This window comes from Pleurodeles waltl, chromosome 11 (assembly GCF_031143425.1).
Source record: "Pleurodeles waltl isolate 20211129_DDA chromosome 11, aPleWal1.hap1.20221129, whole genome shotgun sequence".
Taxonomy (NCBI): domain Eukaryota; kingdom Metazoa; phylum Chordata; class Amphibia; order Caudata; family Salamandridae; genus Pleurodeles; species Pleurodeles waltl.
This window is the reverse complement of record NC_090450.1, coordinates 786,185,952-786,211,921: the sequence shown is the minus strand read 5'-3', so window position 1 is coordinate 786,211,921 and position 25,970 is coordinate 786,185,952. Positions and strand designations below refer to the sequence as shown.

At 43.6% G+C, this 25,970-nt stretch overlaps 1 protein-coding gene across 2 annotated transcripts in view; it reads right to left on the bottom strand.

Annotated features, from left to right (window-relative positions):
* SPRING1 (SREBF pathway regulator in golgi 1) overlaps positions 1 to 25,970 on the bottom strand; it is a 105,495-nt gene that overhangs the window by 67,895 nt on the left and 11,630 nt on the right. For both annotated transcript variants that reach the window (XM_069214514.1, XM_069214513.1), the window contains exon 2: positions 7,984 to 8,206. In XM_069214514.1, coding sequence (XP_069070615.1) covers positions 7,984 to 8,094 — 111 coding nt within the window. In that variant the 5' untranslated portion in view covers positions 8,095 to 8,206. The remainder of the gene's footprint in view (positions 1 to 7,983; positions 8,207 to 25,970) is intronic.

The window sequence follows — 25,970 nt, the reverse complement described above, 5'->3', positions numbered from 1 at the left end:
CTCATGTAACGATTTAACCATGACAAGGTTACGTGTATCAAAAATATTATCATAGGCATTCATTAATAAGAAATAATATGACTGACAACTTGTCAAATTAAGCTGATAGTGGGGAGAGTCAAGATTAATCCATATAACCCGTCCTGGGATGGTGAGGGAAATTAGTGTGATTAAACCTCCCTTAGCTCTTCCCATAGACCATAGTAGGGCAGGTGTAAAGTAGGTGATAAAACAATCTATGAATACATTTCTGTCAGCCACGTTTCTTGCATGTAGAGTACTCTATAGCGTTTAATAAAGCTTAACCGGTTAGTTTTTGTCACCCAATCATGCCATATTCCATGAAGCTAATCCTAGAATTTTATCTGTTCGACTATGGGAACAATTCCTAGAAGTGATCTACCTTAGAGTGCTCACAGAAGAATGTACTGAATTGGATAGAACAATTGAAAGCCTATTGGTCTGACATCCTACAACTGGGTGATCTGATGGACTGAGGGCAATAGCCCCATTTTGAAGTCAGTCCAGGTGATCTAGCTGTGAGGGAGCAAGGAATCTATTTGTAATAGTAATGGGGTGGGGCATGTTGGAAGGTATCAGAGATGGGCGACTTACTGGTCTATAGAAAAAATCTAGAGGCAGCGCCTCCAATGTGGTCAAGATGTGCACAGAATGACTGAGCCTAGCCGAAATAGCCTGCACAACTAATCTATTCTTAAAATTTACAACAATAGAGTCACTATTCTTGTGGTTGGGTCACTTACTTAACCATGAAACTCTTCGCATAAAGTTTATTCGATTGTGAAGTTGCCTTGTGCTGCCAACCCTACCATTAAACCAGTGCACCAGCGCAGTTTACTAACTGGTCATGACTCTGAGATAAACCTGATCTCAATTGAGAAACATCTTTAAGAACCAACATTTAAGGAGCGGCCTCTGGGGACACCTGTAGAATAGGTAGATCCATAGGTTAAACCCTTTGAGTACGGCCCCCCGCTTCCCATATTTGAAGGTATGTTAATGTCACCCGATGCCAGGTCTAGTGCCCTCATCAGCATTTCAAAGGTGGTCCATGAAGACCTGTAGGGCAGAGTACTGGCTGGGCTCCAGAAGGAGACTGGGTTGAAGTTGGGGGACCACTGTTCACTTTAGTTATTCCCCCAGTCCTTTGTGGATATCGTACAAGCATCGCTTGTTGGAGACCTATAAGGCTGTGCACGTGTTAAGTCCCCCCAACGAGGTCCTCAAGTGAGTCCAGGCTGCTGGGAACGATTTTTTATAAAATTAGATAGTTTGTTTTCCAAGTAGGACATTTCTTTTAGTCATCCCCAATTATGGAACCAAATTCCCCATCCCAGACCAATCCTCACAAATTCTTCTATTGTTTTAGTATCCTGGGCAGACTTGCCCTTCGAGCATGGAGGGCACTTCTTTTTGGCCGGTGGCATAGAGAAAAATGAATCTGATACTGTTGGGTAGGTAGGCACGACCTCCAGTTGAACTACTTCATCGGGGAATTTGCTAGGCATGAATTTCTTTTCCTTGTGCCAAAAAGTCATGAGAAAGAGTTAAACGTCTGACATAGAAGGCCTGGCCTCTATACTAAGGCTGTTCCTCAGTGCTGGTTTCATGACACAGCTCAGTTGTTCTTCGACAAGGCCAGTTTCTTGTTCCATTGTCCTCATGGCTTTGGTAAGGTAGGACACTATATAGCCCGACAATGGATTGTCATTATTGGATGAAGACTTTTTTCCTCTTAGCCATGATAGTAGTGCCGGACACTTAAGAGTGTTAATAATTATGAAACCCAATCCTTATACTAAAGAAGAATCAAGTCTCAGAGGGGTGGCCCCAGCCTCCTACAGCTGCAGACTGGCCCGGTCTTTTCCGGGCGAGCCCCGCGCAGCGGGGAGCAGGAATGCGGTAAATAGTACAGTGTTGATGTGGCCCCTTATCCTTCCCCTGCTGGTTCAACAGATCTCCTGGGACGCATAGTCCCTTGTAGCAGCAACATAGCTTCCTGCAGACAAGCGCTAAATAGTGCAGGGTTGGTGCAACACCCTCCTCTTTTCCCTGCGGGCTCAAGTGATCTCCTGCAACTTTTAGTCCTTCTTAGCAGCAGCTGAGCATCATGTGCAGTGGAGAGCAGGCAAGCGGTAAATTGCGCAGTGTTGTTACAGCTCGTCCTCCTCCTCCTTCCCCTGTGGGCCAACCGGTCTCCTGGGATTCTCAGTGCCTCGTACCTGGTTAGTACTATTCGAATTTAAGAGTTGACCAATGCAATTAAAAGCAGCACAAAGTTATGATCTATGTTCTAAAAGAGATGTTTAAAAATATATATACATCTTTGTTGAATTTTTAAACACATCATCATAGGTCTCACAGGCTCATATAAGAAAGTTAGCAATAGAGTCACATGTGAAATGAATGGCCATAAAGGCAAGACAACACATATTCCTTTATATACATGTGTGTGTCCCAGGCAAGGATAAAAGCTACACTTCTTCAACTATATTTACTAGGCCCGTTAGCCAGCATACCAAGACATTTAAGCCTGTTCAGGACTAGTGAGATACTGAAGACATTAAGGTTAGCTCTGGTTGTGAACTGCTTCATATTCGCCCAACTGATGTTATAGCTGTAAAAGAGTGAGAATCTTTGTATCAAAGACATTAAGGGCTGGGATAGAAGATTCAGGCTCAGAGAGTTTAAGTAAAAATAACAGCCTATAAAAACAACTTGTTCAAACGATATAAAGGGGATTACTGTTACAGCAGGTCAGAGAGCAAATGAAAGATTTGTACACCACATTAATTCCATGAGCCACATGACTCTTCATATTCTAAACTTGTGAGGTGGCTTATCTCCAAGACGTAGAAATATCCTTAAATATATGTGATCTGTTTTTCCGAAATAACCTTGTCAGAGAAACATAATATTTAAAAGTAGACCTATTACTGGCCCCAATTTGCGCTCAGGGACATCTTAACAACTCTGGTTGCAAAATAATAGTGTAATGACATTCATATGCAAAGGTATATATTAAGTGGTGACTGGAGAGAGTTGGACTTGCTTTTTTGGTGTGGTTGCAAGCTTTATAAGCCGATTAAACAGGGGCTGTTCTGTGCCAGATTTAGAGAGGCAGTGGTTTGCCGTAATCAGAGACTCCCAAAATGAAATATATGTATTTGTCTCAGACACATTTAGAAACTCGCAATAGGGACACAAAGACCTACCTCATCAATATTCAAGAGGTAGGAGGAAATGAAGCAGTTAATAAATCTTTTTTTTTTTTTTTTTTCCTTTAAAGCAGCCTGTTTTAGGACAAAGGGATGCATTTCAAACAAAGAAATTCAAAGTTTTCTTTTCATTTTTTCACAGTAGGTAGTGGTCCGTGGGACCACTGCCAGCTCGAAAAAAATATTTACACTTCCATTTACAAAAGGGGAAGGGGTCCCTGGGGACCCCTTCCCGTTTACGAATGGATAACCACCAACTTGATGTTGTGGTAACTGCAAATGTTTTGCCACACCATATTCACAGTTGCAAAACATTCCTACATGGCAGGGCCATTCGATATGAGGAAGGGATGCCCTAAACATGCCCCTTTCTAATACTGAATCGCAAAAGCAAAATGTGATTCGGTAAACAAGTTGAAGAGTCGCATTTTGCTTTGGTACATAGAAAAAAATATATATCATTTTTCTGGTCGCAAACGGCCCATTGGAAAAATGCTTCCTACATCTGGCTCAATGTTAGAACACTGGGCATGCAGTAGGCACCCAATGGGGGCGACTTGTCCACATGGGATGAGAATATGGTGACTTCCATTTGTTTTTCCTCGCCTTTACAACTCACATTTGTGCAAACCTCTTGCAGTTTGGGACAGCAAAAAAAATGAATAAGCATAATGACCATTTCCTGAGCCTCACACAATACATGTAGTGACGCCACATCTCTCTTGCTCATAGCTGCATTGGGTTCCAGTTGCTAACATAGTCTAGTTTTGGGTCCCCGTGTATTGTGTATTGAACATTTTACAGCTCAGGTTCTTTTTGCGGTCTTGCTACAGATAGCTCTGGCTTTCTGCTGTGTACAATGCGGTCTACAATACTCTACAGAGCCAATCAGAGCCTTGCTCTGGATTGGAAGGGTTTGTGGCAGTGTCAGTTGCCTAGCTCTTATTTGTGGCTTTCCTACCTCTGTATTTGACCAGCTTTTTAGTTTTGCCAGGAGTAGATTTGCCATTCGTCCTGCTCTGATTGCGGCATTGCATTTATGAAAACAGAGACATGCTTACAACACTCGTTTTCTGCATTTCCGTGCTACTTAGTGGTCACTAGAAAAAGTTCAGCAGAAAGGTGGAAGATACTAGGTACTCTTGCATAAATGCATGTAATTTCAGTAATTTTGCATTATGCTTGTCACACAAAATTCCCCCAAGACTACAGTATTAAGCCACACTGCGTATTTAAGAGCCTTTTGTGGCAAAATTTACGCTGAAAACTACAGAAAGATAACTGCCACAAAAGCCTCCCAAAAGGGATAAAGAAACTGCTCCAGAGAAGGAAGTACGCTGCCAGAATAATGTAGAAAATATTGAGTGATTCCACAAAGAATTATTGAAAAATCAGATTGTAGAAAGCTGTTGGTGATGGTCTCTGAAGCTTTCGTTTGAAGGGACGCAACCCATAGTTTCTGTTTTAATGTCTCGGCTGGCCACGTAGGAAAACGCATTTGTGTGTCAAAAGAAATGCTCCTGGGATCATCCCAACTCTGACTGAATTACTGAAGCTTTTGTGAACGAGGAAGAGCTCATGGTTTTATGAGAACCAAACACAGTAGACTAGGGGGAACCATATAAAATAAAAAAAAAAAAAAAAAAAAATTAAAACAAAAAAAAAAACACAACTAAGGGCCTGGTTTAGTTTTCAGCAGATAGGTTACTCCTTCACAAATGTGACGATTTCCCATCCACGTATTAACAGTGCAATTGGTTATAACACAATGGTAATACAGCGGACGGGGTATCCGTCACATTTGTGAAGGAGTAATCGGTCCGCTGACCTCTAAATCAGACTCTAAACTATATATCACTACCACAGCCTTGCTGCATTGTGTCTCTGCCAGACATTTTTGTACGTTTCACCCTGTCTAAAGTAATCCATGTATCACTACTATCTTTTGTAAAGTTCCCAATCAACTAAGATTCTATGTCAGGACCGAAGGCGAGGATTAGGCCTACTCTTTCTTCACTTTATTTCACAGCAGTCGTTTTTCAAGATTGGAACATACAACAAGATACGTGCCTGTTTTTTTTCTTCTCTCCGTAAAACAGTATTATTGTGTAAACCTGTTATTTACCGCTGTAATGCTAGGTGGCCACGGGAACCACACTGCTCCTTCGCAACCACCTCTCACCAACCACTTCTGGAAGCGTGGTGCGGTCTTCTGACCGCCAGAGGGCCCACGCATCCCTGGCATCCCATTCATTCCATGCTTAGCGTGTAAAAATCCCGACGGCAGGTGCACATCAATTTCAGTCTTCCTCAGTGAAATTAATGTGCGCACGGCTGGCTCTGCTTCGGGCTTGATTGCCACTTCGGGTGGTACAGACATAACAGTCCCAGTCTTTTGGAACTCCAGGAGGGGGTTTCCGGGCGCTCGGAGATCAATAGGGACCTCCCTCTATATATCTAATCGCTTTCAGACTGGATCACCAACTGGACAGGTACTGCAGTTCCAGACCGGACCCAGGGGAAATAGCGATGGACGCCTTTCTCCAGGATTGGTCACAAGAGCAGGGGTATGCTTTTCCCTCCATTCGCGATGATCATGAGGTCACTGACACACCTTCGCAACCAGAAGGCAGATCTTGTGATGGTGACATCAGTTTGGAAGTCTGGTTTCCAGTTCTTAAGGAATTTTCCTGGGAATTTCCCATCCATCTACCCCTTCGGGCAGATCTTCTCTGCGATCCGTCAGGGAATATTCACCCCCGATATTGAAACGCTCATTCAAGCTTATGGCTTAGAGGATTACTGGCAAAGATGGAAAGTCCCGGGAATTTCAGGAGAGGCTGTCACACTCCTGGCCAAGGCCTGGTCAGATGCGACAAATAGAAGATATCACTACGCATGAAACTGCTGGATGGGTTGGTGCTTCCAATGGCAACTGGATCCCATGGAGGCAGGAGTTGTCCATATAATTAACTTTCTGGCGTCTTTGTCTTTGGAAGGGTTGGCCTACAGGTCAATCAATACCTTCCGGTCTGCTATTTCGGAGGGCCACTTTCTGATCGAAGGACACCCAGTAGGGAACATACTTTAGTTTGAAAATTGATGAGAGGAATCAGGCTATCCTTTCCTCCTCAGCCCCGGTACTCTTCCCTATGGGACGTCAATAAGGTCTTGTGCTTGTTTATATCCTGGCCTTCTAACAGATACCTGACCAGGAAACAAATGTCGGCGAAGTTGTTGACTCTGCTTTGTCTCATTTCCTGCTGCAGAGTGTCAGACGTCAGAGCGTTGGACATAACAGGTAGAGTATTTACTCCGGAAGGAGTGACTTTTCAAATCCATAGATGGCCTAAATGCAACTCCAAGATAATCTCTCATCCAGAGTTTCCTAGTGTTCCCAAGTTATGTGTGGTCAGGGTGATCAAATCTTATGGGAGTATAACGGCTGAACTCAGACCTCGCAGAGAAGGGCAATTGCTCATTGCCCTGACAAAATCTCAGAGGGTTGTTTCATCACCTGCGATTACTAGGTGGGTCAAATGGATCATGAGTGAGGTGGGGATTGACACCTACACCTTTGGTCCTCATTTGGTGAGGGGATGGGGGACAATGGCTGTCAAGGCTTTTTCATTAGACGCTCGTCTGGAGGATATCCTCAATGCAGCTGACTGGTCGTCCGATTCCACATTCAAGACATTTTATTTCAGACCGGTCCCGAATATGGCTTCTTTGGTGGTGGATAATCTTTAAACTGGCCTAATCCTTGCCGCCGGACCACACACAGAATGAAAAATTTCCTAGATAACATAACAGAAAGTTTCAATTCTATTAAGGACATGGAGGAGAGGATTAGCCCACCCTGGAGATCTGAAGTCTTACTGCCTGACGTAACAGGTAATAAGGATGCCTTATTTTTTCCGTTTGTTAAAGTGACATTTGCACTTTTGTGATTTGTACTGTGGATGATTCTCTGGCAATTAATTTTTACTTGCGGTGTAAGCTATGACTTTTATTTCAGGATTGCCTATTAGTTGCAGCAAATGTTACAAGTGAGAATGTGTTCCTTACAATATGTTTGTATCACCTCAGGAGCAGATACCCCAAAACAAAATTACAGAAGCTTCTATATCAAGTGAGTCACAGGAAGAAAGAGGAAGAGACGTTGTTACAGGGGATCTTCAGGGACACGTTGACTGCTGTTTGGCTGTTATGCTCAGAGTTGTTTTGTTGTTTTCTCCCCATGTGTTAATGGGAAATGTAGTTTGTTGTATGTTCCAATCTTGAATAGCGACTGCTGTGAAATAAAGTGAAGAAAGAGAAGGCCTAATCTTCGTCTCCATGTCCTTAAAAGAACTGAAACTTTCTGTTAAGTTAGCTAGGAAATGTTTCATTCTCTTGCTGTAGAACACCTATGAATAAATAACCGAATCACTTATTGGGGGCATGTTTTGTGCACATTTAATCCATAAACAGCTTGGAGTGGTTAAGGTAACTTGCCAATCTGCACAAGAACTTATTATCATAGGCCTTTCACAACATCTTTGGTAAAGAAATGGCAACTTATTAGATGTTTTCTCTGGTTTGAATCTGATGTCCGGTTTATGACGGGAGAAAGCATATACCGCATAGAAGAGAACATCAATGTTTCACGGCATAGGCAACATTCACATTAGTCAATGCAATTCATGTTGTTTCTGAGCCTACATTATGATTATTAAACACTGGAGAGAAGACATACACTTACCTGCTTGAAGGTACTCGTAAGAAAGTATATGAGTGAGAGGCAAAACACCACTCCAAGCACCCAACGCTTCCTCAAGATTTTGCGCCACAGCATGGACACAAACTGCACCATATCCTCAGACCATCAGAATTACTGCTATTGCCCGAGGAATTAATTTCTTTAAGATTCCAAATCCCACATGGAATAATGAGAGATCAGGCTTCATATACTGGCTTTTCATTAACTGAAAGTAAATGACAGTAGATTATGTGAAAGATAGTGTAGGCTACGAGAAAATTTAAATAGGCGACAACGCACCAATTAACGAAACAGGCAAGAATACACATTATACTTCTATGTTAACCATTCAGTTTAATTTATTTTGTATTCTTCATCCTCCCCCCACCAACAAAATATAACCACAACCATTACCTTTGTATATTTGCCACACTCTTCCCCCTTGGATCTCAACTCCTAACAAATCACTGCATTTACACTCTTTCCCCCCTCATATGATACCCACCTCATTTTCCCTTGTGTGTTTGTATTTATCTGCACCCCAATAACACTTTCTCACTGTTTCGTGTAGGCAGCCTTCTTCTTTCAAATGTGCACACTCCCATCTCAGTCCATGCACACTGTGTTCCTATTTTCCTTTTGTGCCTCTGCATTGATCCCCCCCTCCCCCCAGATTTGCAGTCATTTGGCACATTCCCATTTTTGCAATCTCCTCCACACTTTCGTGTCTGCCTTAAACAGTGCAGCTGCCAAAACCTGCATATTACAGCCAAGGGATACCAACAACACACGCTTTCTTCACATTCATACATAAAAATAGATGCTACTCACACTACTGCACATTCAGAAAGTGCATAGATCTCTTTAACAAAGAGGGCAGCATAACAGTTTCTTAATAGGGAACAAAAATTGATAAATATGCATGCATGATAGCGGAGGCAAATATATTTTTCTATCAAAGTACGCATAGTAAGTAAGCAATCTGTTGGGCAACCGGGAGGTAGAAGCGCGGGTTACGCACTCCTCAACCATGTGCAAAATTACACATTCAATTCAATTTTATTTATGATTCGGAACTCAATTGAGGTCTACATAAAAATAGACAATACAACAATACTTTAGTCTCTACCACTATTTACACCTAAAATCTAGTTGGACACAATAAGAACTTTTATACCATAAACGTTGTATCGAAACACACCACAATGTTTTCCAAAACTTAAAACTACACCACTACATTGCACTTATAAAAATACAAAAGGATGAAAAAAGTGCAAAAGCTACATCAGTGCAATTAAAATATCATAAAATAGGAAAGTATTAGGCTTTTAAATTCATTGCCCACTATACATAACAAGAAAGTGCAGAGTGCCAAAGTATACAAAAAACACAGTAAATAAAGGAAAGGAGTACCTTAAATACAAACACCGACTCTCTAAAACGGAGCCAGTCTGACCATAATATTACAAATAAACAAATATATGCATACAACGGTATTTTCATGGGGTAAACTTGATTCTTCTTTTCAGGTTTTAACATGAGGTGCCTCGCTTCCTCTGCCACACATATATTATATTGTTACAAACAAATTGGGACAACATTCACCTAGTTAGACCGTACCACCCAACTTACAATTCAACAAATATGCTTAAAATAAATAAAAAATAAATAAAAAAAATGGAAAACAAAATCTTTCATTAAGGGGATCATACAAGGCTCGGAGGAACTCAGGTGCCAACAACAAAGATAGCAGAAGTCAAACTGGTTTTCGCCATTTGCGCCACAATGAAGCAAGAGATGGACAAACAAATAATACATGGGTTAGGTCTTGGGATTCAGCCAGGGAGAAATTATACTCTTTAGCTGTTCTATGCCATTTCGCCAATAAGGTATTCAAAGGGAGCAATCCCTAGCGAAGAAACACCCAAAAACGCCTAACACTGTGAGGAATATTCCATGTGATGTAAGGTTGTGATTTTGTTATTACTAGAGTACTTACTACATTCACAAATTAACTTTTTTTTTTTGCAGCTCTCAAGATCTAAACGATAACTCAATGCCCACAATGCTTTCTTCAAAATAACTTACAAATGCAATGGGGATAGTTCTAGGACCAGGCTACGATCTAGCTCCAGCCTTTCAAGGGCATAGGAAAAGTTCTTACAAAAGGCATATTTAGCCATACTATTTTCTGAAAAGAGTTCTTTCTTTAATATAGATCTTATGGCATTTTCCTCGCTCTTCAAAATTGAAGCAGCCAACCGAATAACCCCTACTAATCCTTGAACATATGCACTTCTAAGCCCCAATTCCAACCTCATGGCTGCCACTGAGGCAGCCGTATTAACAGACATTAGTTTTCTAAGAATTTTTCCTTCTGACTGATTCAGGAACCCCCATTTAGAAGTATCTATAAGTTCCACCCCCATAACAGGGATGCAGAATTTTTGACACAGTAAGCAGATAAAAGATATAAAAAATGCCTTCTCCCTGTAGCTGTGTATAGGGCCCCTAAGCCTCCTGCCCAACATTCGGCCTTAGATTTATTTGAGGCAATGTGGACAACATCACTAAGGTTCCTATTTTCCATAAAAAGGGATATGATTTCACTATTTCAAGTTTTTGCTTTCCCAGTGTCCAGTGGTAATCGGGAAGATCATCTTTTTTTCCCCCCAGAAAGCAGATAACCTTACTTTTTGAAACATTGATCTTTAAGTAGTGTAAGTTGGAATACTTTGATAAACACAGCAGATGATCTTGTAGACCCTTAGGGGTTAAATGAGAAATTACAATGTTGTCAGCATATAGCAGACAGCAAATTGGGAGCCCACCTAATAGCGGGGGTAACCTTTGCCCTGAGCCAAGGAGGGAAGATATGAAATGTTGAGGGAAAAAAGCTAGGGAGCCAACAGGCAACCCTGTTTTAACACATTAAAAGTAGATATCTTATGGGATAAACCTCTATCAACCCCCCCCAAAGGATTCTACACCAGGTGTTAGAGTGAAGAGCTATAATTAACTTGAGGAGGGATGGAGGTATCCCCGCACTGGAGAGCTTAGCCCATAATAGATCTATATCTACTTTGCCAAAAGCAGTGGAGAAAAAAAAAAAAAAATAGATGAAGGCAGCATATATTCACCCCGCCTCTCAATTGTACATATTTTTCCGAGATAACTTGTTGCACAGCAATATTATCCAGGGTGCTATGACTGTGCCTAACTCCAGATTGTTCCAGGGGGATAATGTTATTCTCCTCTGCCCAAGACGTTAGTCTGGAAAGCAGGCATTTGGTGAAAATTTTGTCCACTGCATCCAGAAGGGCAGTCTAACGGTAGTTGCCAGGACAATTTCAGTTGCCCTTTTTAAATAAAGATAAAATGATACTACCAACCCAAGAGGAGCGCACAGAGCAAATAACACAGTCAATCTCTTTTATTGACAGAGGGGGAAAAAAGTATATTCCTGAACTTTCATGGGATCAAAATGGTTCAACCCCATTTGAGACATACAGGAAGGCAATAAATTCAAACCAGTGGGCTTCAACGATAGCGGCAGAGGGGGGCGGGTTCTCGACCTGCACCCTTCACCTAATAATGCACAAAAATGCATTGCCTGGCCCTTGTAGCAGCTTTCCGGAGTTGGATCCGAAGCCTATCCCTAGATTCTTTTGCAAGGTGGGCCTTCAACCGCTTCCTTCTCCTTTTTAATAGGGCAACCCTGATTTTCCTATCCTCTGAATAAACTAAATACTGGGCCCTGACCAAAATATTTAAATCAAGCATTGTGCAGGGAAATAGTTTTCTGGGCTACTTTTTGCTTTCCGTACGAGGTGTTAACCAACAACTGCTTCATGAAATTAGAGACATTTTGTAGTTCCATCCCCTCCCAATTAATCAAGTTAGCAACCACGGGTGCTAGCATTGCCGAAACACCTCCTACCCTCCTAAAATTCCACTGGGTCCTCCCTGTCTTTTTACCAAAACTCTGGGCAAACCTGCCAGACTTCCAAGAATCTAGTGATGATATGATCGTTTCTAGAGTGATAAGAAGCAAATTATGGGCACTGTAGGGGGTTCTTATAATCCTAAAATCTTCCAATAAACAATAGGAAGAATATCCAAGTACTAAGTAATCTAAAATGGCCTTTCCCCCCGGGGATATATGTGTGGAGGAACCAGGAGAATCTGAGGAGGACCTACCCTTGGCAATAATGCAGTCATTTTTCTTCCGAAGGCTGAGGAGAAGTTTTCCTCTTTTGTTAGTTTTAACTGAAGGGGGGGGAAAAACGCAGGCTGGAATTGGAAGCGCTATTTCTCTCTCAACTTCACGCATTTGACCTAGAGAAAAATTGGAAATTTTGCAGTTTAGGTCTCCCATTAGTGCTATTAATGGGGGAAACTCAGTGTCTAGGGCGTCCTCAAGATAGGCAAAAACCCTTTGTAATAAAAAATCATATGCTGCCTCGGGGGGGGACATAAACGTTAATAACAATGATGTAGGGCCTCGTGCAATGTCATGCAATTGAATGGTTAAGGCCATGAAGAGGTTACTGGGGTCTTTATAACAGGTATAGTCCCATTTAAGTGTGTTAGACAGTAGGCAAGCTACCCCCCTTTAGCATGTCCCCTTTGCGACAAGGAGGCCTTACAATCAATGACGAAGTAGTTGTCCCATAATAAATCTGTGTCTGACCAAGTCTCCTGTAAGCAAATTAAATCTGGCTTAAGCAAATTAAGATAAGATAATTTTTCCCTGATAAATTTTACCCCTGCTGCATTCCATTAAATGATTTTTAATCCTTTGCTAGGAAAAGGGATGGTGCAATACTCTGGGCCCCTGCTCTTGAGAAAGGGCACCCGGAAGCCAATCCCAATCTTCCTGGTCATAAGTGGCTAGTTGATTAGATACGAATCGTAACTCCTGCAGTAACACCTGCCTAACATTCCCTGTTAGGGAGACTTTAAGAGCCTGTAAATCTATTCTAGTTCCAAACACAGAACGGTCAGTGTCTTTAAAATGATCAGGAGATTGCGGCCTATTAGGGGCATTAATCAAGGCCTTATCTCCACAAGGAACAGTGTGAGGCAGAACCGAAACCACGTCAATCCCCCGACACTGCAAAAAATCTGCGTGAGAAGACCAGGTTCGCCGAGTGTAAGGATCGAAAGGTGACCCTAGCCCTAAAACCACCATTAATCGTCATTAGGGAAACAAGATCAATGTCATAACTAGAAATGTGTTTCAGGGAACTGGATTCCAAGAAGCATCTTAACAGAGTGAATCTATTTAAAATTAAATCTGCATCAAAGATAGGTAAAAAGACTACTACTATCTGGGAGTTCACGTTATAACCTATTATAGGAGCTCCTTCCCTAGCCAAAAAAGTAGAGAAATCATTAGGGGCAACCTCCTGTATGGGAGGCAAGAAAGGTGAAGCAGTTGGATTCAAGACAGAAGTGGTAGAAAAGTCAATATTATGCTAACTTTCAAGCCCCCTTCTAGAAACACTATGCCTTTGCGATGAAGGTAAACAAGACTGCTTTGTGAGTAACTCTGTGCGTGTTCGGGGGAAGTTGTCACATCAGAGGGGAAGGGGGGGAACTTCCCTTCTTTTTTTGCTGTTACTCCGTCGGTTTAATTTCTTCAATCTCTTGTTTTTTTTCTCCCACCTTTAACATTATTTCCTTTCTTTGATTCGCCTCCCAAGGATTGCGTATGAGGAGAAGCTATGGGCCCACTCTTTAGGATGGCAGTTCTTTCAAAGATGGGGAATACCTTCAATGGGGGCTGGTTGCTCTGTGCAGATTGATTACCCTTCGGTGGAGGAGTATCAAAGATAAATCGAATGAAATCCACAGGACTAACCGAAAATGTTTTTACCTCGCTGGGGCGATTGCAATAGGCTCTACTAGCTTGAGTGCTCACATCCTCACATGAGTGCTCCCGTGGTGGTGCCCTGAGGGTCATACAAGAAGACCTCTGTTCTTTAAAAAGTTGCCAAGAAGCTGCATTAGTCTGAATAGGATCTAAAGTTTTGTCTCCCTTTTATCTTTAGTCAGCTCCATTAAAATTGCTGTAACAGAGTCAAGAATACAATCTGAGCCACATACAAAGCTCCAAGAGCTTTAAGATTGAAGTAAGAAGGTGTTCCAGATTGAACAAAGAGGCTGAAAGCCTAGCCTCAGATTCAGGAGGTGGAATGGGCTGAATTCCACTTACTTCTAAGGCCGGCATCACTGACAAATGAGAGTGGAGGTATAATGAATCTTGTAACAAGGGTGTGCTATTAAACAACTGCAGGCCAGTTGACGTCGGTAAACATTTGGGCCTGGGGTCCACAGGCGAAGGCGAGAGATCATTAACCTGGGGGCCACATTTCTGAAATAGTGCTGTATCCAAATCTGGCAGCATAAAATCACAGGGCACAGTAGCTACAGACGCTGTTGATAAAAGTGCCACCATTTTAAGGGCCATATCAGCTAAAGAGAGGACTAACTGACCAGGCGGATGTGGAGGAAGAGAGGGGACAGGACTGTGGCCCTAGCTGACTCCGAGCAGGCCAAACAATCTCTACAGTCTCTGCAAGGGACAGCGAAAGGCCCTGTGTTTCAGGACCTTAATTCCTCTTTTTTTGGCTTACTTCCGCCTGATACGATTCCCTTGAAGGGTCCCTTGAAGTCCCTTTAGAGGGCTCTGTGACCGGGGTAGAGTTGGAAAGCTCTTCACCATTTGTTTCCTGAAATAAGGTGTTCTCTTTTCCCCAGAAGGTAAATAGTTGCGTCTGACCCTTCAACAGGAGTACAGGATTAGCCTAGTTCCATATAGGGTTGGATTTGGTTTTTAAACAAGATCTTCTTAGGAGCAATCGGCCAGAACGGAGCTTCTTCATGGTCATCGTTAATTCTACCCCCACTGCGTCTCAAGATAGTTCAGGGCAATTTCATGGCTGATTCTGGGGTGCGTCTGGTGCAGCGTCTGGGGGGGTGGAGGGCACCACCTACAGCCCCTACCTGGAACGTGGGGATGGCCTCAGATAAAACAATTGCAGCTTTTCTGAACTTTGTCTGATGCTTACTGGTGCTTTCCAGGGACCAAATGTGCAGCAAAACCAGCCACACCTCAACAACACCTCCACAGTGAGTCTACCTCAGCTCCATGCCCGCCAGATAGTCTCCTGGGCGAGATAGCAGGGGGCAAAGTGCCTTTCGAGTACAAGGCGGCAGGACAAAGGAACGACCCCTAAACAGCCCCCAGCAAGGCGCAGATAGTAGGCCTTGCGTAACCCTTGCGGAGCTCTAACTCACAGAGTCCGCAGTCCACACCACAGGGCTGCTCATGGGTCGCTCTCAGACCACTCTTCCCCCCTCGCAGGAACCTGCGGGCAGAATGGTAAGGCAGCAAGGTAGCAGCAAAAAGACGGGGCGGCCCCCAGCAAAAGAACGGAAGCTTACCAGCAGCTAACCGCGCTCATGGGCTGTCCACGGACTCTTGACCGCGGACTGCTGATCAGCACCCCTGGCTCCTGTGGTCCAATGACGAGTCGGGGTATGAGATATATCACATTGTCACTGGGCTTTCTCAGCCCCTCCACTCCTCTGCTGCAGCCCGGCACCATGCTCCACACTCTGTGGCTGGGACCCGCCCCAACAGCCTAGGAGCTCCTTACTCCCCGCTCCGCTCCAATCCAATCCAATCCGCTCCAATCCAATCCGCTCCAATCTCCGCACATAGCGTCACTGTCTTGATGAGCAGCAAATAGGAGCCTTGCTCAGTACTGAGGGCCTGGCTGCTGATTCCTCGTTCTGGGCAAGTGCCCTTGTTGCTGCCGGTACCCTTTAGCATCTGCTAAATTCACTCACCATACCATCTAATACAGCAGCTGCTAAGGATAAGAACCCTGTATTCCCTCTGGGGTGCAATTCTTCACTCATTTGGGCAAAAGACAAATCAAACATTTTAGCCACAAATTCTAGTAACCACACTTTAATCATTTCTCTTTATTAAGCAAACAATATTCAAAATAAAATAAATAAATACAATCACATCAACGAAAACCATAGCTGGTTTGTGTGAGCATTGCACTGTATATTTGATTTAATAATTTGATAATGCTAAGAATATTTTATAGAGAACTCGCTACCACATTTTTCAAATGTACTAACACTGCACATCACAGGTTTAATATTATCCCACTCACTTGTACTTCTTTTATTCACTTTGAAAGAATGTAAAACTTGGCCTGTTGCAACTCAACCTGTGACCTGTATACGTCCAACTCTAACGGGAACATAAAACCTATCTCACAATTTTCATGATGATCTTTATTTACTTGCTGCACCTTGCATCAAGCATGCCATTTAACAAGTCACTAATATATACATGTGTGATCTGAGGATGTTTCGCATGACAGGATTGCATGTGTGAATGGCAGCTGTGCGTTACAGTGATGGTCATAGGGAATTCAAGGGAATGGGAGGTGCCAGCTGAAAGCACATAGTTGGTGCATTTTCGGCGTCTTTGCCTTAACAAAACAGGCTATACACACTGTAAAACTAGACATAAAATGATAGGCAGTGAGTGTGGTTGTACTAAAATTAAGATTTAATGTTACAAACTAGGCCCTTTGTTTTCCATGTACGGTTCCATATTGGAAAACACCATGTGACAACCGCTTTTAAGCAGCAAAAAAAAAAAAGGTACAATTAGTACAGAAGAACTGATGTTTTTTCCAGCGACACCATTGCCATTTTATGTGTGTTTGCATACTCTAGGTTTTATGTGTAACATTCACTTCATTGAAATACTGTAGATTTTAAGCAAAGAGCGTAAAACAGTCCATATATCCTTGGTCCTCCGTGGCCTCACTCAAAAGCTGCACCACTGTTTAAAACTGAGAGGGACTCAAATGTCGAGTATCAAATAACAGATCTTTTCTTTTTCTTAGTGGCTCAAGTTATCTACATCACCAAACATATCAAAGATAGCATTATTAGACTCTTCGATAAACCTATTTAGCAAGTGTTGTAGAGAACCTCTTACAACATGGACGCAGGAGCAGAATATTATTCCTTTGGAGCATTCTGGTTTTCAACATAACCACTTTTCTTTTAGACAATATAGCTATATTCACCTAGTGTTGTTTAATACATTAATCCATGCACTCAGTTTACGCCAGACTTAGCCACCTTTTAAGCACATTCAATTGAGTTCATAGGCCAACCCTGTGATGTAAACATTTTAATATGAAAATCACTTCCAGCTTATTAAAAGCCTGATTTATAATTTGGCAGATAGGTTGCTCCATCTCAAACGTGATGATTTTCCAAGTCTATTGACACCTCTTCACTTAAACACTTAATGCAGAGTACTGATCGGTCAGAAATTGAATAACAAAAAGAATAGCAATATCAAATGACTAAATCAGGGATTTAGAGTTTGCTGGTGTATATTCTCTTTATCTGCAAGTTTTCTCTGAACTCCAAGAGCCTAAAGAAATGTCTCCCATATTGGTCAAGAACCCCATCAACACAATTCTATCAGCGACACCTTATCTGGGTGTGCAAAAAGACACCATTTAAAAATAAACATGGTAAAGAGTATAGTCAGGATCTTTCCTAAAAGAAAGAAGCAGCCTCCACTTTAAGTGGATGCTAGGTATTCACATTTGCTAGAGGTATACAAATAAAAAATGCTGTCAACTTTGAGACAAGCAATAAAGTATTTAATTGTAAGTAAACTTTACTTTTACAGTAAAGATTAGGGCAAACTGATGAAAAGGATTAGCAGTGATGGTCACTGTGAAAGTAGAACCAGTCTGCTTAAAGACAGGATTATTTGGATGCCAATTTAAAGTGCCAGTGATCGATCATACACTGGGTTGCTAACATTATCATTCTACAAGTAGCTTCCTGGGGACACTAATTTGGGAGGAATTCTCATATGTTCCTCGCACCTTGTCTAAGTGTCTCACCAATTTTACTTCTGCCTTACCTAAACTGGACTTGGCCTACTGTGATTTCTCAATTTGGATTTCTATATCTCAGGTGAAATAGATATAAAAGACAACAATTTACATAAGGGAATGTCTTAGCTTACTGTATGCCTTGTATTAGGCTTGTCTTATATAAAATCAACTCTAAAACAGCAGGTCTTAAAAGACCTAAAAAATACAACAGGAAGTTGCAAGATCAAAGCATATGATGGTTCTACTTAGTACAGAACACCAAGAGCTTGTCTCTCATATCTGTTAGCGGAAGTAAGGAGGAATGAATACTGAAGATAGCCTTTTTACTTCTGTAAAGAAAGACTTCAAGATCATTCACACATCCCGTTTATATGTCCAGCTTTGAAAACTGCTCACCCCAAATTAAGAATTCTAACGTTTATTAAGAACAACATAAAAACTACTAGAGACATTATCTTATAGTATGGCTTTTTTGACTTACACAGATCGTTATCTTTTTTTTTTTTTTTTTACGGCTTATAATATTGTACTAAAAATATGTAATAAGTTGTAGCAGTTATCTATAATATACATATATTTTTCTTTGTTTTGTCAACCTTTTCCAGATCTCGTGAGGTCAAGAGCAGTATAAGTAAGCCTGAACTCGGACCCCAGTCACAACTAATTACTTTCCATTTCAGCTTAGATTCTTTCAAGTCTTCCATTCATTCAGTTATCAGGGAGACAATCACTAATTGCAATTCTGCAGTCTTTTTCTGGTTCACAACCTACCCTACTCCCCAGGGAAATAACGATACCATGGGTTTTTGTTTTCCACAAAGGGTGGAATGTTGTCTGTGCAACTATTTCCACAGGTTTCTTCCCCATTATTAACATTTTTAAGTATTCACATTTCACCGGCTTTTTCCTGCTGAAATGGGAAATGTTGAATGCAAAGATTTTTTGTGCACAGTTCTGATTCCCAAGTCCTGGTTCAGGCGAAAAAACATTTACATCCGATTTCAAATAAACAAAAAACATGTGGTGAGAGCCCTACTATTTATTAAATGTGTTTGGACTTTCACCAAAGTGGCTAAATAGTACACGTTTTATTATCTAGAAAGTAATGATTAATTTAGGCATGCTTCAGTTAGCATTACTAGGTTGCATTATTAACCATTCATAAAATGCTAAAGAGAAGTTCATGTTTATTTTTAAGTGTATGAATGATCAACATGCATGTGCCTTTCTCGGTTTCAGAACACCAACGAAAATACAGCCTCTGCCATGGTTTGTTTCGATACAAATTTATATTAATTTGTTTTCCTCTCCGTAGAGAAGAGTGTGTTTTGGTTAAGTTCAGGGTTATTTAGCCCAGCTCTGCTGTACTTGAACAAGCCTACTGTATTCCTGCATTTCAGAATGTATGATTTAATCTCCGTAATTGAATATAAATAGCTTTAACCAATAAGAAGCTTTAGAAATTATAGCTTACAAGGGGTGCTGTACCAACTAATAGACGAACTGGTTGTCATTAGTTTTTAATCCAACCCTTTTAAGTAATGTCTTTTAATGAAAATGTGCGTTCCTTCCGCCCCAAAAACATTATAAAAGCAGTGTTATTTTGGAGGAGGGCCTGAGATCTTTTGGGCTTTCTTTGGAGACTGACTATGTCTGTCTACTTAGCAGATCTATAAATATTTATACTAATTATTTTATCTATTTGCTTTCTGTAATAATACTATGTTACAGTAAACTTCCAAAGGTTATTAACTTTAGAATCTGGTCATGTGCACGTTCTATTAATGCCCTTGGACGAAGTCTCTGCAAGAGACTGAGAAAGTCTAATTCTCACCTAATGACCCTTCACATTTCTAAATTAAAGCCTCATCATAGATAATGCAATCTGAGTCAAAGAAGAAATGTATTCACTTTTCTTCTTGAACCAAAGCTATCAATGTCCACAACAGTTTCATGATTACCCTCTCTAGGGAATTTTGAAACCCTCCAGCAATCTTCTATGTCCTCTGGGCCAGCAGACATAAAATAATCTCTTTCTGCAACTCTGATACATAGCCTCCAGCTATTCCTGACAATCACATACCTTACTATATTAAAAATGGCACGTACGTTGTGAATCAACTGTGTGCCTCAAAGTCCGACAATTTCTTGGTGACTTTCTAAGAGTCAACAAGATAAGCAGTCCACCCTGAAAGCGTAGCCCATCCCCCCCCCCAACCTGGATTTGCTCAATGTTATGCTAAAATTAGTATTACATGAAACAAAGGCATACCAAACAAACAAGTTACTTACCTTCGGTAACACCTTTTCTGGTGGATACACTAGCAAACTTGTTCTTCTGATGGATACAACTACCTGTGGATTCCTCACCTAAAGAATAGAGTCCCAAAGCAGTACCGCCTTCGGAGGTGGGTGCCTGAATGGTCAAACCAAGAAATCCTGCAGTACTGAGCGTGCAAAATGGCCATCCCTCCTAACCTCACACTCCAAACAATAATGCTTGGCAAAAGTGTGGAGGCATGCCCAAGTTTGCAGATGTCAACCACAGTAACACCTCTAGCCAAGGCAGACGAAGCAGCCTTAGGTCTGGTGGAATGGGCTAGGAGCCCAACAAGAGGTTCTTTCTTTGCTAAAGAATAACATAACTTGATGCAAAGAATGACCCACCTGGACAGAGTTCTCTTGTGGACAGCTTTGCCTCTCCTCTTCCCCGCGTAATCAACGAAGAGCTGATCGTCTTGTCTGAACTCCCTCGTCCTGTCTACGAAGAAGCTCAATGCTCTTCGCGGATCCAACCAGTGAAGCCTCTCTTCCTCCTTAGATGGATGAGGTGGGGGATAGAAAGAAGAGAGAGTAATGGACTGTCCCAAATGAAAGGGAGTAACAACCTTTGGAAGGAAAGCCGCCTTGGTCCTTAACACCACTTTGTCCCAATAAAAAGAAATATATGGGGGTTCTACGCCTAGAACCTGGATCTCACTCACTCTTCTAGCCGATGTTATGGCCACCAGAAAAACAGTCTTCAAAACTAGAAGTCTCAATGGACAAGAGTGCCAAGTTAAGATCCCACTGTGGCATAACAAACGAAGTGGGCGGAAACTTATTAGGGAGACCCTTAAGGAACCTCAATACAATGATTGATTTAAACAAGGATGGTTGATCTGGAAGGCACAGAAAAGCCAACAGCGCTGATAAATAACCCTTAACTGTGGTAACTGCACAACCCTTCTGTGCCAAGGATAAAACAAATAACAATACGTCAGACAGATGGGTCCTCAAGGGATCAATTTGGTTCTCTCCACACCAAGTCACAAATCTGGCCCACCTGCTTGCATAGATCGATTTGGTGGAGTGTCGCCTGGCCAATAAAATAACCTCCACCACCTCCAGCGGGAGAGAAAAGGAACTCAGATTGCCCCGTTCAATCTCCAGGCATGAAGGTGCAGGCTCTGGAGGTGGGGGTGTAGAACCTGCCACTGTGACTGCGAGAGGAGGTCTGCCCTGTACGGGAGACGGAGCGGAGGGCAGAGAGAGTTGGAGAAGATCTGAGTACCATACCCCTCTTGGCCAATCCGGTGCTATTAAGATGACTTGGGCCCGATCTTGGCGGATCTTCCTCAAAACCAGAGGAATCAAGGGTATGGGAGGAAAACGCATAAAGCAACTGTCCCTTCCAGGACATCTGAAATGCGCCCCCCAAAGCTCCTTGCATCGGATACTAGAGGTTGCAAAACGACGGGCAGTGCGTGTTCTCCCGAGTGGCAAACAGATCTACCTGTGGCTAGCCCCACCTCTGGAAGATGTAAAGGGACAGATCTGGATGAAGACGCCACTCGTGATTGGTCGAGATGAGCCGACTGAGACTGTCTGCACGCACGTTCAGAACTCCGGCCAAATGATTTGCTACCAAGCAAATCCGATTGTCCTGAAGCCAGGACCAGAGCCGAAGAGCTTCTCTGCAGAGAAGATACGACCCCACTCCTCCCTGCTTGTTCATATACCACATCGCAGTGGTATTGTCCGTCAGGACCTGAATCGACTGACCGCAAAGGGAAGGGAGGAAGGCCTTGAGAGCCAGACGTATCGTCCGCAGTTCCAACAGATTGATGTGAAACCTCTGTTCCACTGGAGACCAACAACCTTTGATCTCCAGGTCCCCCAGATGAGCTCCCCACCCTAGAGTGGAAGCATCCGTTACAACTTTGGCCACCGGCGGAGGTAGCGAGAACGGCCTTCCTTGCGACAGGTTGCCGACAGCAGTCCACCATTGAAGATCCGCTGCAGCGTTTCTGGAGATCCTGATCGAATCCTCAAGATCTCCTTTGTGCTGAAACCACTGCCTGCGGACGCACCACTGAAGGGCCCTCATGTGCCAGCATGCATGAGTGACCAGCAGAATGCAAGAAGCGAACAGACCGAGCAAACGAAGGACCTTGAGGACTGGAACGACCGCTCCATTCTGAAACATTGGAATCAACGCCTGAATGTCCTGAATCCGCTGCGGCGGAGGAAAGGCCTGATTCAATGTTGTGTCCAGTACCGGCCCTATGAACGGGAGGCGTTGAGAGGGCTCTAGGTGAGATTGGGGCACGTTCACCGAAAAGCCCAGCTCGAACAACAACTGAGTTGTCGATTGCAAGTGATGCTGCAAGAGCTCCGGAGACTTGGCTTTGATCAACCAATCGTCCAGATAAGGAAATACTGCTATTCCCTTTCTTCTGAGCTCCGCTGCAACCACCGCCATCACCTTTGTGAAGGCTCGAGTTGCCGAAGTAAGACCAAACGGGAGGACGGCAAACTGATAGTGTTGCGACCCCACCACAAACCGGAGATACTTCCTGTGCAACTTCAGGATCGGAATATGGAAGTAAGCATCCTGCAAGTCGACAGACACCATCCAATCTCCTTCGTTCAACGCCAAATGAACCTGTGACAGGGTCAGCATCTTGAAATTTTCCTGCTTGAGGAACCAATTAAAAATCCTCAGGTCCAGGATTGGCCTCAACCGACCATCCTTTTTGGGGATCAGGAAGTACCATGAATAGCAGCCCTGACCCCTCTCCTGTTCTGGGACCAACTCCACTGCTCCTTTCGACAAAAGGGATAGCACCTCCTGTTGCAGTAACAGGAGATGGCCTTCCGAACAGAAGGATGGGTGGGGAGGGATGGGAGGAGGAAACTCCCAAAAGGGAAGAGCATAACCTTTCCCCACAATATCGGTGACCCAGGAGTCTGATGTTATTGACTCCCACATGCGAAGAAAGTAAGATAGTCTCCCCCCCCCTACAGGAGATGTGTGAACAGGGAGTGATGGAGAACTAAGGTTGCATTCCCTGCTGCACCCCTCCAGAGGAAGAGGAAGAGACAGAGTGCTGCTGGACGGCCCCTCTAGTGCGTACTCTACCCGTGCCCCTGAAGGATCTATAAGGGAGAGCTTCTGAAGATTGCTGTCCTGTGACATGGAGCCTGCCACGAAAGGAAGCGCCACAACCAAATCCTCTAAACCTCCAGAATGACCTTAAAGAAGAGGAGGTGGCTGCTTGCAGTCCCAAGGATCTTGCCATGGCTCTACTCTCCTTAAACCGCTCCAAGGCAGAGTCGGCTTTCGATCCAAAAGATTTGTCTCCATCAAATGGCAGGTCAAGCAGTGTGGTCTGAACATCAGGGGAGAACCCCGATGATCGCAGCCAGGCATGCCACCTCATCGCTATGGACGTGCCCATAGCCCTGGCCACCGAATCCGAGGTGTCTAGCCCAGATTGAATCACCTGGGTCGCCGACGCCTGAGCGTCCGACAAAAGGTTCTGCACCTTATTAGTCAATCCAGGGTGCCCCATTGCCTCATCCATAAGGGCATAAATGTATCGTCCCAAAATGCAAGTAGCATTCGTGGATTTCAAAGCCATGCTACATGACGAGAAGGCCTTTTTAGCTGACTGGTCCATTCTCTTCGACTCCCGGTCAGCGGGAACTCCTGGAAATGATCCAGGGGCAGAACGGGAGGAACACAAAGCTTGTCCAACCAAACTCTCCGGAGTCCAGTGCTTGGAAAAAAACGCCAGATCAACTGGGGCCACTCGATATCGTCTCGCCACCGACCTGTTCACAGCAGTCGAAGTCACCGGCTTCTTCCACACTTCCCTAATAGGGCCCATAAGAGCCTCATTGAATGGAAGAAGCTGCTCCGCCACAGCTGATGCTGGATGCACCACCTCAGTAAGGATGTTGGTCTTAACATCTGCGGCTGGAAGAGGAAGGTCCAAAAAGTCTGCTGCCTTCCGCACCACAGCATTAAAAGAGGCAGCCTCCTCTGTATACTCCCCCTGCCCCGGAGAAGCCAAGTTCCACTCCGGGGAAGTGTCTAGACCACTTGCCGTATCCAAACCTTGGAGGTCCCCTGACAGCTCCATGATCTCCCCTTTCTCCAAGTGCTGTTTCTCATATTACTGCTCCTCCAGCAGCCTCAGAGCGAACCTTCTGGAGCGGAGCCTGGACTCGACCCCCGGCGTTGATAAGGCATCAGCCGACGCCAAAGACCTTGGACGGCGTCGATCCTCTGAGTCATCCGACACCCGATCCCTCGGCGCCACAGGCATCTTTAAGGTAGATTGGATCTGTGGTGAATCCATCGGCGCCGGGACGGTGGATGTCGTCAGCGTCACCGGTCTTCTGGGCAACGCCATAGGTATCGGCGCTGAAGCGGTACTTCCCGAAGGAAGAAAGGGCATGAAGGGCGTCGGCCTATAAGAAGCCGGAACACCCATGTCGAAGGCCAAAGGACCTGACGGCTCCGCATGCACACCTCCAGGCGCCATGGTGGCAAAGATATTAAACATAGCATTAAGGAATGCTGCCGGATCCGTGTCCGGCGCCGGGGACGCCAGAAAACTTTGAGGAGCCGATGCTTGAGGCGAAGCCGGCGTCGGCTCGGGCATCTCCACCTGCTCCAGAGAAGCCCTCGGCTCCTGGTGCGGATCAACTTCGTACACCGACAGCAGAGACGCTGATGAAGCTGGAGTCATCGGAGGCGTAACAGTTAGGCTGATCTCCCATGTCGGTCGACGTCAAGCCGCTGGTGATCTCGAACGGGAGCGGTCCCTGCTCGACCGGTGCCATGATCATGCCGGCGCAGAGAGTCCAGATGACGCCGATGAGACCTCGAGGATTTAGAAGAAGATTCTCTGTGCTGATGCTTCTCCTTCTTCTTCTTCTTGGACCAAGCAAGAAAAAACTTGGCTTCCCGATCTTTCAGGGCCTTTGGATTCATGCATTGACATGAACCACATGCCTTGACTTCGTGGTCAGAACTAAGACACCACAAGCAATTGTCATGTGGGTCCGTGACCGACATCCGGCCTCCGCACTGCTTACAGCGTTTAAAACCCGACTTACTTGGCTGCGACATTGTTACACCGAAGTGAAACTGTAGCTCCCTGGTAGCCTCGAAGAAAAAAACGTTACTCGAAGGCACGGAAAAAAGGGAATGGACATCTGCACGTCGACAAGGACCTCATTTGCCTGGATGACGTCATACGGCATCGCGTGGGAGTCGGGCAATTGTGACGTCATCGTGCAGAGCTAGAAAAACATTTCCGTCAAGGGCTGGCACAAGGTGAAAATTCTTTAGGTGAGGAATCCACAAGTAGTTGTATCCATCAGAAATCACTTTGTTCTTTAACAAATCACACAATAATAGTTGGAAATTATTTTACAATTGGATAATGTTGCTTCAATTAACATAACCAAGGAGAACAGCAAATGTTGCCGATATTGATTTAGTACTTTTACTATCTTATGTAACTATTGCTAGAAATACCAGCCATCTTTAAAAATAAAAAAATCCCTCAAGTGATCTGCATACTCAACTCACATTATAAAAATTTTTACCCATAAGGATAATTCTTCTTGTTCCAAGATATTCAACACCAGATACACCACAAAGATTGTGTTCAGGCCATCCTTAAATTAGAAGACTATTGGGAAAGGACCCCATTATTGCGTTCACAAGCGGATTACATGCTAAAA